This window comes from Siphateles boraxobius, unplaced genomic scaffold (assembly GCF_051911475.1).
Source record: "Siphateles boraxobius isolate OS27281-9 unplaced genomic scaffold, OSU_SipBor_1 18, whole genome shotgun sequence".
NCBI classification, from domain to species: domain Eukaryota; kingdom Metazoa; phylum Chordata; class Actinopteri; order Cypriniformes; family Leuciscidae; genus Siphateles; species Siphateles boraxobius.
In genome coordinates, this window is record NW_027508788.1 from 9,762,449 (window position 1) to 9,775,802 (window position 13,354).

General features: G+C 37.3%; 1 protein-coding gene across 23 annotated transcripts in view; it reads right to left on the minus strand.

The window, feature by feature from the left end:
* nrxn2a (neurexin 2a) overlaps positions 1–13,354 on the minus strand; it is a 316,646-nt gene that overhangs the window by 202,001 nt on the left and 101,291 nt on the right. For all 23 annotated transcript variants that reach the window (XM_077233387.1, XM_077233386.1, XM_077233381.1 and 20 more), the window contains 3 exons: positions 7,853–7,972; positions 6,152–6,533; positions 1,005–1,195 (listed from right to left, as the gene is read on the minus strand). In XM_077233387.1, coding sequence (XP_077089502.1) covers positions 1,005–1,195; positions 6,152–6,533; positions 7,853–7,972 — 693 coding nt within the window. The remainder of the gene's footprint in view (positions 1–1,004; positions 1,196–6,151; positions 6,534–7,852; positions 7,973–13,354) is intronic.

Here is a 13,354-nt window from a genome sequence, read left to right on the forward strand (position 1 = left end):
AAAATCAAACCCAAGATGAGCGTAAAACTGCAAATATGTATCTAAGCGTACCTAAGAATGAGACAACAGTCATAAGACTTGAGCCTAAACAACCAACGTGAGTGTGAAAACAGTGAAAGAAAGATATGTTATACTGAAGATTGTTCCTAGAGAACAAAGTGAAGTTGCCTGTATAACCCATTTTCCGACCCAGTGTCCCTCAATCAAAGACCCTCCACTATAAAAATCAATATATATATATAATATGTTATCTTACGCTATATCTTATGTATAAGAGGTTTCTTTCAAAAATAAATGTATATTTTAAGTTAAAATAATTATATTTTATTTATATTATAATAAATCTACAGAATTGATACAGAAATATTTGTTGTTCAGATTTTTTTTAAGAATTTTTTTTTTTTTTTATACTGTCAATAAAGCTATTAGTATCTTGATAAGCATATACTGTACAATTTAGAATATGGATAAGGGTGGTCGCTAAGGAGTTGCTAAATGTTTGGTGTTCTGACCGGTTGTTAGGGCGTTGCTAGGTGGTTGCAACAATGAGGCTGTGAAGTACAAATGGGCTGTGAAAGGGAAAGTTCGCCCAAAAAATAAAATGTCAGTCCCACCCTCATGTAATTCCAAATGTGTATGTAAACTTACTTTTTTCTGTGGAACACAAAAGATATTTTGAAGAATGTTGGTTCCGAAATTGTTACAGTTGGTTTCTATTGACTTTCATTGTATGGACAAAAAAAAAAAAAAAAACACTGAAAGCAAGTCATACAGGTTTGTAGTGACATTAGGATGAGCAAATAACAATATTCATTTTTGGATCAACTACCCATTTAAGTCGTTCTATTACTATCACTCAAAAAATGTGGACAACAAAAGGTGGACATTTAAAAAACTAAAATAAAATAAAAAGGTTCAAGGTATCTCAAATCCGAATATGCATTGAGTAATAACTAAGGCACATGGTAGTGATTCTGAAAAGTGTGTATATAGAGAAGAAATACCTTTCAGGTCCAGGTTGCGGGCTCCATTGGAGTGCTGCGTGACCGTGCGGGAGTCGATCTTGAGCGTGTGCACGTTGCTGTCATCGCGGGACACCATCACATTGTGCCACTGGTTGTCATTGAGAGGCTTGTCAGAGTTGCCCTTCATGAGCGACGGCCCATTGCCCAAGTCAAAAACATAATGGATGTACCTGCAATACATCAGTTCCCCTGTCAATCACACAGCCCAGTGGAATCAGGCAACCCTCTTTAGGATGACAATACTGCCTTTCTGCTTCCAAATCAATAACTGTAATAAGGCTTGAAATACTGGCACAGACAGACTTCTAACCTGTCAGAAGCTCGGTGAGCAGCCCCAGTTACAGTTTTCAGCCAAGTGTCCAATAAAATACAATACACTGTTGCTCCATATATCATATTTAGACATTATTTGATGGTTTGAAATTGTTGGTGTGTAGATTTCATTTCACATATTTTTTGCAATTTAAAGATTTTATACTCATATTTGTCAGTGATAAATGCGCTTTGGCTTATAACTAATATGCCAAAATTAGTTGTGGATAATATATCGCTACCATAACAGTTGATCAGCCTATAGAGTGAAAAGTGTTCTGGAAGTAAAAAAAAGGCATTTTAACTTTCTCCATAGAGAATCTGATCTTTCGCAACAACCGCAGCGTTGGCTCATTGGAAAAACGTGTCTTTACCATTTTTGCGTCTTAAATGAACACTAATGGCAGCAAAACAGCAATAAATTGGATTTCTTTACACACAGGTTATAATTACAGGGGCAGATTATCGATTAATGAATATTTATTTTTATACGTTTCCTTGCACAGTACTATATTATGACCTCAAACACTTAACATAGCGCATGATTTATAAACTTGTTTTTTTGTCTGCATCACATAACCAGCTCCATATGTATGGCTTTACCCAACATAGTAAACTTGCTTGGGAGTTCACCTAGAACACTGTTTGTTTGTTTTTTTAAGATTTATTTTTGGCGGGGGTTTTTTGTGCCTTTTATTGGATATGACAGTAGCTAGACAGGAAGTGAGGTGGGAGAGAGAGAGAGAGAGAGGGGGGACGGGATCGGGAAAGGTCCACTCACTAGACATTTCAATTTCAAAGTGTTCAATTTCCATATCATTTTACAGAAATGTCATCACAGGCACGTTTTATCAAAAAGCCTGGGTTGGATAATCCACAAATATTTCAAGACAGACCTAACACAAGCTTTTGGGGTTGTTGAGTATTGAAATATGCCTTAAGAGAAATCATCATTTATCATAGAATTGAGACTTTCAGCAACAGAGCTCAAGTGTGACTGCAGGACTAGTTCAATCCCTCATCAGACTACACTGTCTCATTCCTTTTTCCACTTTTCAAATACTTTTTTTGCTTCCAGATGAATACTATAATACTGTGATTCATCTCTGAACTGTTTGTGTGGCTTAGAAGTCTTTACTGAAAAATCGTCTGAAATGTCTAAATGTGAAAAATACTTGCAGAACTAAGACATTTTCATACTCTATTCAAACCAATGGCAAAAAAAAGTTGTACAATAAAAAGAGAGGTCAATACTGACAAAGTCATGGAGATAATCAGTTCATTTCTATTATTTATTCAAACTATAAACATTTGATTTTGCTAATGCTAGTAGTTGCCCTCAGTTCATGCATCAGGATACTGCAGAGAGAGAGAGAGAGAGAGAGAGAGAGAGAGAGAGAGAGAGAGAGAGAGAGAGAGAGAGAGAGAGAGAGAGAGAGAGAGAGAGAGAGAGAGAGAGAGAGAGAGAGAGAGAGAGAGAGAGAGAGAGAGAGAGAGAGAGAGAGAGAGAGAGAGAGAGAGAGCTCTCATTAGCGCTCTCTCATTTTACATTCTTGTGCAGACTCCGGTAAGAGAGGCAAGGCCACCTGCTGTCTAATTGCTTACTGAATAACTGGCTTTCTGGACCACTGCGGCTGAGGAAGATAAACATCTGAGGCACCTTCCCCTTTGTCACTATTCATTTTTGCCCAATGGAATAAAATGCATAGAGAAAATCAGGTTGTTGTACCTGCTATGTTTGGCATAGGCAGTGTGATTGAACTGAGAAATCTTTTACTAGGCTGCTAGGAAAAATAACTGATCCGAGACTGCGGATCTCCCACGTGGCGGCTTTGGCATGTGGGCTGGGAACAGAGTGAGCTGCCAATTAATAGAATAGCGTTAATCAAATAACACTTACATTACATGTGATTAAAAAGTTGCTCTTTTTTCCCATCAAGATCACCAGTGCTTACTTTATCTTTTTGAAATGGATTTGCACTTTTCATGTGAGCCGATTACAGTATCCGAGGCTAAGAATAGCAATCCACGCAATCGTTCCCCTAAAATCGCTCTTGATTGACAAGCAGACACAGTTGTCTCAGAGTCATCGTGCGTACACTCAAACGTCAAAGAATACCTCGAACTGATTCCTGGCAGATAGTGATCAGCATTTACGCATAACCAAAAGCAACTCGTGCAGAATTTGTTTAAATTTAAATATGGCCTCTATCCTGTGATGATTCATCAAGCGATTCTCCTCCTCGTATCTTTAACTAATGCCAAGGAGACAAATGTGCGAATCTTATAATGCGACTTGACTCACCCTCCCACAGCTATGATTCACATCCAAGTAATGTCTGTTAACTAATCGCAAACTTAAACACGCTGTTTAGCGTGGCAACTTAACCTCATCTGGATGTCTCTCATATTCTAATGTGTTAAACTCGCAGCTTACATGTGCTCCCTCGAATATCCGCTGTGTCTTCTGGGAGTTTCTGTAATAATATCTGCAGCTCACTCTTCTACACAAACAAGTGTGCGTTAGTTCTGTCGGAAAAGGTCTTTGAGCTTCGCCTCTCTCGGGACTGATGTTTGTATGCTAAAGGATCATATTGCCAACAATCTGTGTAATGTACTGAAGCTGTCAGTGGGAATGTCTCAGTATCCTCATTTATAATAGCATATGGGTGGTAGAGTAGAAGAAAATACTTGTTTACCATCTCAAGGGCTTGTTCTTCCTGTCAGTGGTTCCTATAGAATTGCACCCACTCCCCAAACGGTTCAAACCCATAATTGAACTAAAACTTACAATGCTAATTTGGGTAACATACTGCAATGTTTTAAAGACTGAATATGTCTTCTATGTTTATTATTCTAAACTATATTAAATATTTGGTCATATTTAGGTCCAATTCTCACTTTAACTAGCTATTAATAAACTCCTAATAACTGCTTATTAATAGTTAGTAAGGTAGTTGTTAAGTTTAGGTATTAGGTAGAAGGGTTGTAGAATATGGTCATGCAGGAAAAGGCATTAATATGTGTTTTATAAGTACTAATAAACAGCCAACATCCTAGTAATATGCGTGCTAATAGGTTCTAGTTAATAGTAAGAATTGGATCCTAAACAAAATTTACCAAATATTTATTACAAAAAAACTGCAAATGTTTGTTCATAACGGTGTTTATAAGCAAATGTCTGTAACTGCACATTGTCATATGAACAACACGTTTCAGTACTAAATGAGTTCAAGGCTTTTTGGGTCAGATTTAGTGAAGGATTCATCAGACAGATTCAAGCTCTGTTCCAAAACCATTTGAACCATATTGCTGCTTATTGCCTACATAGACAGCTGCCTTATAAGGCAGCATGTTAACTGAAACAAACTAAAAAATTATTTTCAACAGAGTTTGACTAACAGCACACACTAATAAACATAAAAATTCATAGCACATGCAAATATTGGGTTTAAGGCTTTTCGTTTGCATTTGGCCAAAACATGAATTCTTAGTAGGCAGCATAATTAAGACGCCTGCCTATTGGAAAAGGCTTTGCTTTCTGAGCCCCTATGACACCTTCAAAAGCAGCTAACTATGTTTTGGAACAGATTTTTTTGGGGGGGGGAAATCATTAAACAAGTCGACTTCTAACAGTCATTTGTTCCTGATTCGGACTACACTAGTCATGCTGTATGTTTTTGAGTGCAGCCAACAAAGAAGTGTTGTCTTAGCATTATTTCACAAATACACAGTCTTTTTCATCACATTCAAATGAGACTGCAAGCTCACAATTCAAAGAATAATATAATTTCCTTTAGCTGAAGTGCTGTAGAATAGTTCAGGAAGCTTTGCTTTTAGCTAAGTTCTCTATCTCGTTGTCTCTCAGGCCTCAGGCTTTCCATCACGTATAGCTCTTATAAGGCTGATCTTTATATTGCACTCTAATTTCATCGCTCTTTCTCTTCTCAATCAGGTAGTTATCTCAGCGTTATTATCATTTCATAATACCCTGCCTATTTCTGAAATTTCTAGTTCCTTTTTTGTCCAGTGATGTTCTGAAATCTTCTGTTCTAATCGCTTCTTTATAGTTCCTGTCTTAACTTCATTGTTTAATCAAATGCCGTTTACTAATATAATTTTAATGATTAATGCTGTTTTTAGCAATACGAGTATGGACAATAGTGATGCGCTCCTCTGGACTAAGCCATAAAGTCCTTTAATAATGAACAGATTTTATTCAATGAGCTTTTCCTCTGATTGGTTTGATGCAGCAGAGGGCGGAGTCAAATGCAGTGTCCTATATTTTTGCCATTTAAAGTCCACACGAAATCAATTGATGATAATAGTTTTGTTTCCAAAGCACAATTCTTATTGAAACAGGACAGTTGGGCAGAATACTTCTCTTTTTGGATGCAGGACGAGGGGCTTTTCCCCTCTAGAGTGCATTTGATTGGACAAAATTCTGTGTAGTGCAAGATGAGTCATCAATAGTTTTTCAGTATTTCTGGCACATCAGTGTTGTTATTGTTAACTAAAATTAAAACTTTTAAAAATCGTTTACATTAAATGAATTGAAGCTAAAATAAAATAGAATATAAATTAAAACTAAACTAAATCTGAAATGAAGCAAACTAAAATAATAAAACAAAATATAAATATATAGTATAGAATTATTACTAAAATAACACTGTTGCAAATTCTAAATGTGTATATCTGCTAAAAGGGAGCTTTGACATTTAACTAAAAGCTAAAAAAAAAAAATGTCTTTAAAAACATGGTGCAGGAGTATAATTACAGGAATACAATAAACTTATTTTTCTTCACCCACTCACCCCTTCACAAGCTCAATCACGATAAAGTCATTGCCGTCTCCAGAGTTAAACATCATCAGACCATCAGGGCTGGTGGTCTTGAACTGGAAGAAGAGATGCATGGAGGCGTAAGCCTGCAGGGTGGACAGCGCCACATAGCTGCCTCGATTCCGGAAGCTGACCGGATCGGCCACGATGCGGCGCATGCCGAAGCGGGCGTTGAGCTCGCAGTAGGAGATGTCACCATTCTTGCACTGGTCTAGGTACGGCATGCCATTGAAAGCGAGGCCCTGCAGGTGGCCGATGAAGTTGGAAGGCATGACTGAGATAAAGCGCCGCTCGGTCATGATGCCTGTCTCTATGTGGTGGAACTCCAGCTGCGTGTGTGCTCCGCTCATCTGGCCTGTGGCGGAACCAAACACGCTCGATTAGTCAGGTCTGGGAACTGAAGATATTAGGGAATGGCGTGCTGCCTGAGCCCATCCCAAGGCAAGTACAGCTTTTGATGTTCAATTCAGAGCTGGATGTGCTGTAACGCTGAACTTGCAATGTGCAAGATGAAGTTTAACCTGAAAAACTGTTCTATATATAATCTTTCAGTTGTCACCGCAACGAAGAATGAATAACATGCTGCCCTAACTACGTATGATGCAGCAAGTCAAGCAAGTCTATGTATACTGAACGTGAAAATCCGTGAAGATAACTTCCTATAAGAAACATACTGAAATTTAAGTCATTATTCACTGAAAATATTGAATTGTTCATGAAATGACTAGCAATTTGCGAACAAACTATTCTTTCGAGTCACACTTTGGCAGTGGATTGGATCATTTGGTTCACAAAAGCAATCAATGAATGATTCATACACAAAATTTGGAAACATTAGAATTCACTATGAGGTGCAAGAATTTAGACCAATTAGATTTCATAGTTTCACAGTAGGCGGGGCCACCCAGCCCTAAGCTGGAGAATAAGAGCGATTGTTACTTTAATGGATCACACCTGGTTAGGATACAGTAAGCATGTTTACGTAATTTCAGTCCGAAATGTTTTCCTTTTTAAATTTCATGTTCATATTATCTTGTATATACACTGTTCAAAAGTTTGAGGTCAGTGAGATTTTGTAATGTTTATGAAATAAGTTTCTTATGCTCACCATGGCTGCATTTAATCAAAAATAGAATAAAAAAAAAAAAAAAAAAAAAAAAAAACCTGTTGTAATACATTTTAAATGTAATTTATTCATCTGATGGCAACGTTGAATTTTCATCAGCCATTGCTGCCGTCTTCAGTATCAAATGATTCTTCAGAAATCATTCTAATATGCCGATTTGGTGTCCAATAAATATTTCTTATTATTATCGATGTTGAAATCTAAGGTGCTGCTTAGTAATATTATGGAAACTTTGAAAGGAATCTACCAGAATTCTTTGATAAATAAAAAATTCAAAAGAACAAATTGATGTAGCATTGATGGAAATCGTAAATAATAACTTCCAGGATTCGTTAAATAAAATTTTCAAAAGAACAACATTTATTTTAAATTTAAATCATTTCTAATGTTACACATGTCTTTAATGTCAATCAAAAAAAAAAATCATACTGACCCTAAACTTTTGAATGTAGTGTACACAGGCATATTAAGATTGAATGTCGACTCTGTTATAACTGTAATAATTGTCCATGTGTCCATATACAGTGTGTGTGAGGTCTTCTGCTCACCCTCCACGGTCACATTGTCAACAGAAAGCTGCAGGCTCTTCCCACGGCGCACCACCTTCACAGAGTGCCACTCATTGTCATTCAGCTTATGCCCTGCGAACAGAGTCTCCGGTCCTTTACCTGCAAAGAGAGAGGGCCAAAGTCACACACCGCTGCAAGCTTCCCGTCTTATCAATACAGCACAGTCTACCTCACAGGCCTGGTGCTCTCACTCACACACACACACAAATACAAACACGTACTCAGAGTGAACTGACAGGACATATCTCCTAACTCAAACGTTTCTACAGAGTGCAGACAAGCATACTGACACTCATGAGCATACCTACACACACAAACACACTGATTTACATTTCACACAACCACGCGCCCACACAAAACATACACACCGAGACACTCCTTAAGGAGAATCGTAACACGTACATATGCTGTTCTTATAATACTTTCTGTGAGCCTATGTAGGGTGTATATATATATATATATATATTTAAAAAATAACGAGAATAGTCTAGATTATATAGATCAGAGAATAGTCTCCTGGCAAAAAGAGAACGCGACAAATGAGAATCAGGATTGGCTTGGCTTTTCAGCGATGGCGAGAACTGAGGGATTTTAATTATTGTAAAATCAGAGCAGAGATGGTGTTTTTATGACTCAACAGGTGAGTCAGGTATTTTATTGAACAGATAAATTGCCATATGTAGCTCTCAAACAGAGTTCATTGTAAAGCATTATTTACTGTGAAGGGTCATTTCATTCTGAGTTGTTGTAAAGCTGTGCTGGAATTTATTTTAATAAATAACACTAATAACACCCAATTATTAGTGAATGAGACCCAATGTCAGAATTATTGGCATCCTTGGTAAATATGATCAAAGAAGGCTGTGAAAATAAATCTGCATTGATTATCCTTTTGATATATTCACAAAAATCTAACCTTTCATTGAAGTAAACAATTGAAAATGGGAGAAAATCTCTTTATGCAATAATGTTTTTCTCTAATACACGTTGGCCATAATTATTGGCAACCTTTTATTAAATGCGATTTGTAACCTCCTTTTTCCAAGATAACAGCTCTGAGTTTTCTCCTATAATGCCTGATGAGTTTGGAGAACACCTGACAGGAGATCAGGGACTATTCCTCCATACAGAATCTCTCCAGATCCTTCAGATTCCCAGATCCATGTTGGCGCTTCTTCTCTTCAGTTCAGCCCACTCATTTTCTATAGGGTTCAGGTCTGGGACTGGGATGGCCATTGCAGATGCTTGGTTTTGTGCTCAGTGACACATTTTTGTGTTGATTTTGATGTTTGTTTTGGATTGTTGTCGTGTTAGAAGATCCAACCCATTAGAAGATTTCTAGCACATGCTGTCAGGATTTAGATTTTTCATCTGTTGGTATTTGACAGAATCCATGATGCTAGGTATGTGAACAAGATGTTCAGGACCTCCAGCAGAAAAAACAGGACCACAACATTAAAGTTCCAGTAGTATATTTAAATTATACACATTGGGTACTTTTATCCCTGTATCACGTGCGTGTGTGTGTGTGTGTGTGTGTGTGTGTGTTCGTTTCATCTGACCATAGAAACTGTCCTGTTTAAAGTTCCAGTCGTGTCTGACAACTGAATATGCTGGAGATTGGTTTTAGATGAGAGCTGAGGATTTTTTCTTAAAGCTCTCATATAACTTGTGGCGCTGTATGTGCCGGGGTTTTTTTTTTTTCAAGGCTTTTTGACCCCAAGACTCAACTAATCTCTGCAATTCTCCATCTGTGATCCTTGAAGAGTCTTTGGCCACTCAAACTCTCCTCCTCGCCGTGCATTAGTACAATATAGACACACATCCTCTTCCTGGCAGATTCGTGACATCTGATTGGAACTTAAGTATGGAACTCTTAGTTATTGCCCTGATGGTGGGAACGGGTATTTTCAATGTTTTAGCTATTTTCTTAGTCACTTTCTACTTTGTGATGCTCAACAATCTTTTTCTGCACATCAGAACTCTATTATTTGGTTTTACTCATTGTGTTGGATGAATAAGGGAATTTAGGTTTGTGTTACCTCATATTTTATTTAACAAGAAGTCATGGCTGGACAATTTTATTTCCTTAGTCACCCTGTTAAAATTGTAATTATGAATGGGGAAATACTTCAGAGATATTTTACTCATTAGAATTTCTAGGGATACCAATAATTGTGGCCAACATGTTTTGGAGAAAAACACTTATTTCATAATCCATTTACATTACACCCAGTGTTGGGTAAGTTACTCTAAAAAATGTATTAACTACTAGCAACTAATTACATATTTACAATGAGCTAAGTATTTAAAGGGAGAAGGTTACATTAAAACACACATTTTAACATCAGACATTAAATTTAGAGATTAAATCCACTATTGATTTTATAGAAATGTTCTAGTCTGTACAGTATTTAATGCAATTACAAAATAAGTAACTAATTAAATTACAGAAAAATTAAGTAATCCCTTACTTTACTTTTCAAGGGAAAAGTAATTAAATTACTTAGCAATGAGTTACACCCAGCACTGATAACATTCACAACTACAATATGTGTAATTGTTAAAAGCTATTTTTTCATCTGCAGCTTCCAGTTCAGCTTTGTTATTGACTTAGTAAATATGCTCTTTGTTTTTCATTTAAATGCGTCACTTATAAATACAAACCACATTGATTCGGTGTCTTTAAATATTGCTTTAAAAAAAACTATTGAAAACAGTTCTGCTCATTATAACACAGAATGACTGGTGATGCCTGAGCATTAGTGTGTAACAGGAGACAAACACATTATACTTAAACTGAATTGAAATGAAATTGAATTGGCCCTGGGTATGTGTATAATCCTACCAGGCTCAGGAGTTTTATGGCCGAGGAACAAAACTGCACACAGGTTTAAAGTGACACACACCAAATTCACACACACACACCAAATTCATCTCAAACCCTCAAGATTCCAACCATCGATACAAAACCAATTGGCAGCGGTGAAAGTTCGCCAATAATATGCTAAAGTAACGGTTTTCTGCTGCCAGGCCACTGCGGTCCGGGTTGGCGTGGGCTCAGAGGTGCCTGGGGTGTGTGTGGAAAAATGGGTCAGGCATCGATGCAGCTGCCTCAGTCTTCATGGAGCTTCAAAGCCCCTCAGACTGCACTGCTGGCTACTCTAATTGGCTCTGCTGGAGTCAACAGACCCTCCGATGAACAACGTCAGCCTATTTGCAGGGGTTTTGTAGCACTCGGAATCTGATAAATCTTCCACGGATGACTTCGTTTAAGCTAAACATCTGGTTTTAATCTGGTGGGCAATCTGTGTGGAGCTCAAAGTTGCACTATAGATGCAGTACTGTACATCCCTGCGGGTAAAACTCTTAATGACCAGGTACGTGTGACACTCTTTGCATCGGAATGTGTCGATGTCATATCATCTCTCTAATTAGCTCTTCCAGCTCTGAAAACCCCCTAGAATAAGCGAGCAGGAGGCAGAGCGAGGGGGAGTTGTCTTTCTACACCTTCTGGCAGCTTGTTAATTAAATTTAAATCGTTGCCCATCCCTGCTTTTAAGTCTAAGAGCGCACGCGTCGATTCGGCTCGGCCTTGTGTTGCTCAGCATTACGGATGAAACTGCGACAGCATAAAGGATTCGAGCTCAAATACAATCTGTGATTGTAAGCAAATACGAGTTAGAAAAGTGCTAGGTATCAAGAAATGTTGGATTTTCATATCAAACTTTGATGAATAGCTTCAGGCGTTGGAAAATGTCAATTATACATCAAACCTAATGTTAGCTTAACATTAATGTGTGATTTTTGCATGATAACGTCATCTGAATCTGCTTCGTATTCATGACGTGCTAAACCGTTTAAAATGCACATCATGGTGAGGAGAAGAGAAAAAAAAACTCCTACCAGATGGCAGAGGGCTCTAATTGGGTATAATTTACTTTAACTACCAGCATTTCTGTCTATTTAAAAGGCAATTAACATTTTACTGTCATTAAAACTTTCATCATTCTAAATATGTTTGACATACCCATCAAGTTAATATTGAGAGTGTAGAGGGGACTGTGAAACACTTTCACAGGTTAACATATCAAATGGTCATGCTCGCCTGATTATGAATGTACTCATCCACATATGACCAAGCAGAGATTCATCATCCCGTGAGCATTATGCACGATAAATCGCTTTTCGACTCCTAAATAGCGGGAGTGCCATAAAACGTAATATGTGTCATCAAATGCGTTTACCATAGTTTGTAACATTTTTGATAAGGATGTTACCTTCCCTAAAAAGGGATGATTTGTAGATTCAGTCCTTCAAAAAGCACTTGCTTGAGACAAAATCTGAAGCGGAATAGATGGTGTATGTTGCCACCTGGTGGTGGAAAATGTGAATGAATTCATGATATTATGTTAATTGGAACAGGACAGTTCCAGTCGTGGATGGTCAATACAGCACTTTAGCAGTGCTAGAATACAGTAACAGCCAAATATTACAATACATATAGTATATCATTTAGATTTACCCTTCATTTTCATAAGGTTCGACTGAGGCACTTACAATGAAAATAAAAGGGCCATTGTTGGGAGGATTTAGAAGCAGAAACGTGAAGCTTATAATATTATAAAAGCATTTATTTGAGCTCAAACATTCTCGTTTTTTTGATGATTGCTTTATGGTTTTAGGCGTTATGTTGTCATGCAACAAAGTAGTAAAACTTCACACATTTTTATCTAGAAAGGGAATTTTTTCACATTAAAATCATGTTAACACATTGTTTACGTCTTGTGGCTATACTATTGAAAAAGTGAGTATTTTAATGTTTAAACATTTTCTCACTGGAGCGTGTAAACCCCACAAGGGCTGTCAAATGAGCTTGACTTGGGGAAATCTGTAAAATTCGGTTAAATATTGTGTAATTGATACCTTAAAACACAACCTAAGTATCCAAATATTTCAGGAACTGTACGAATGTGTAGATCTTTATGAACAGTGGGTGCAGATTCTGTGTGGGCCTACTTGCTGCTTATAAACGTCGTGCGCAATGCCTCTACAGTTCATTGCAATGAGCACATGACGCATCATGCTCGGATACATCTGTTTTTCATTGGAATTATTTTAACATTTATAATGAAAAGCATTCCACAAATCCAAATTTGTTGAGTCATTATCACAGATGAATGAACGATCTTTGATGACGCATTTGAATGGTGAACGATATTGTCATGCTTTTTTGGGAACCGTGTCCTGAAGCACAAACACCTACCACCTCATGACTAATGAAGTACTAGAGAGACAAATCTCACAATTAGAGGCATAATTTACATGGAAATACTGTATGTGGCATGAATTTCCGTAGTCTAGAATTTCTTAAGCAAACGGAAAAGCTTTAATCCTCAAACAAAGGAAAAAGAGGATGAAGTCACACACTGTATCCGCATAATTTTTTTTTGACACTCATGAAACCAAAAACAAAACATC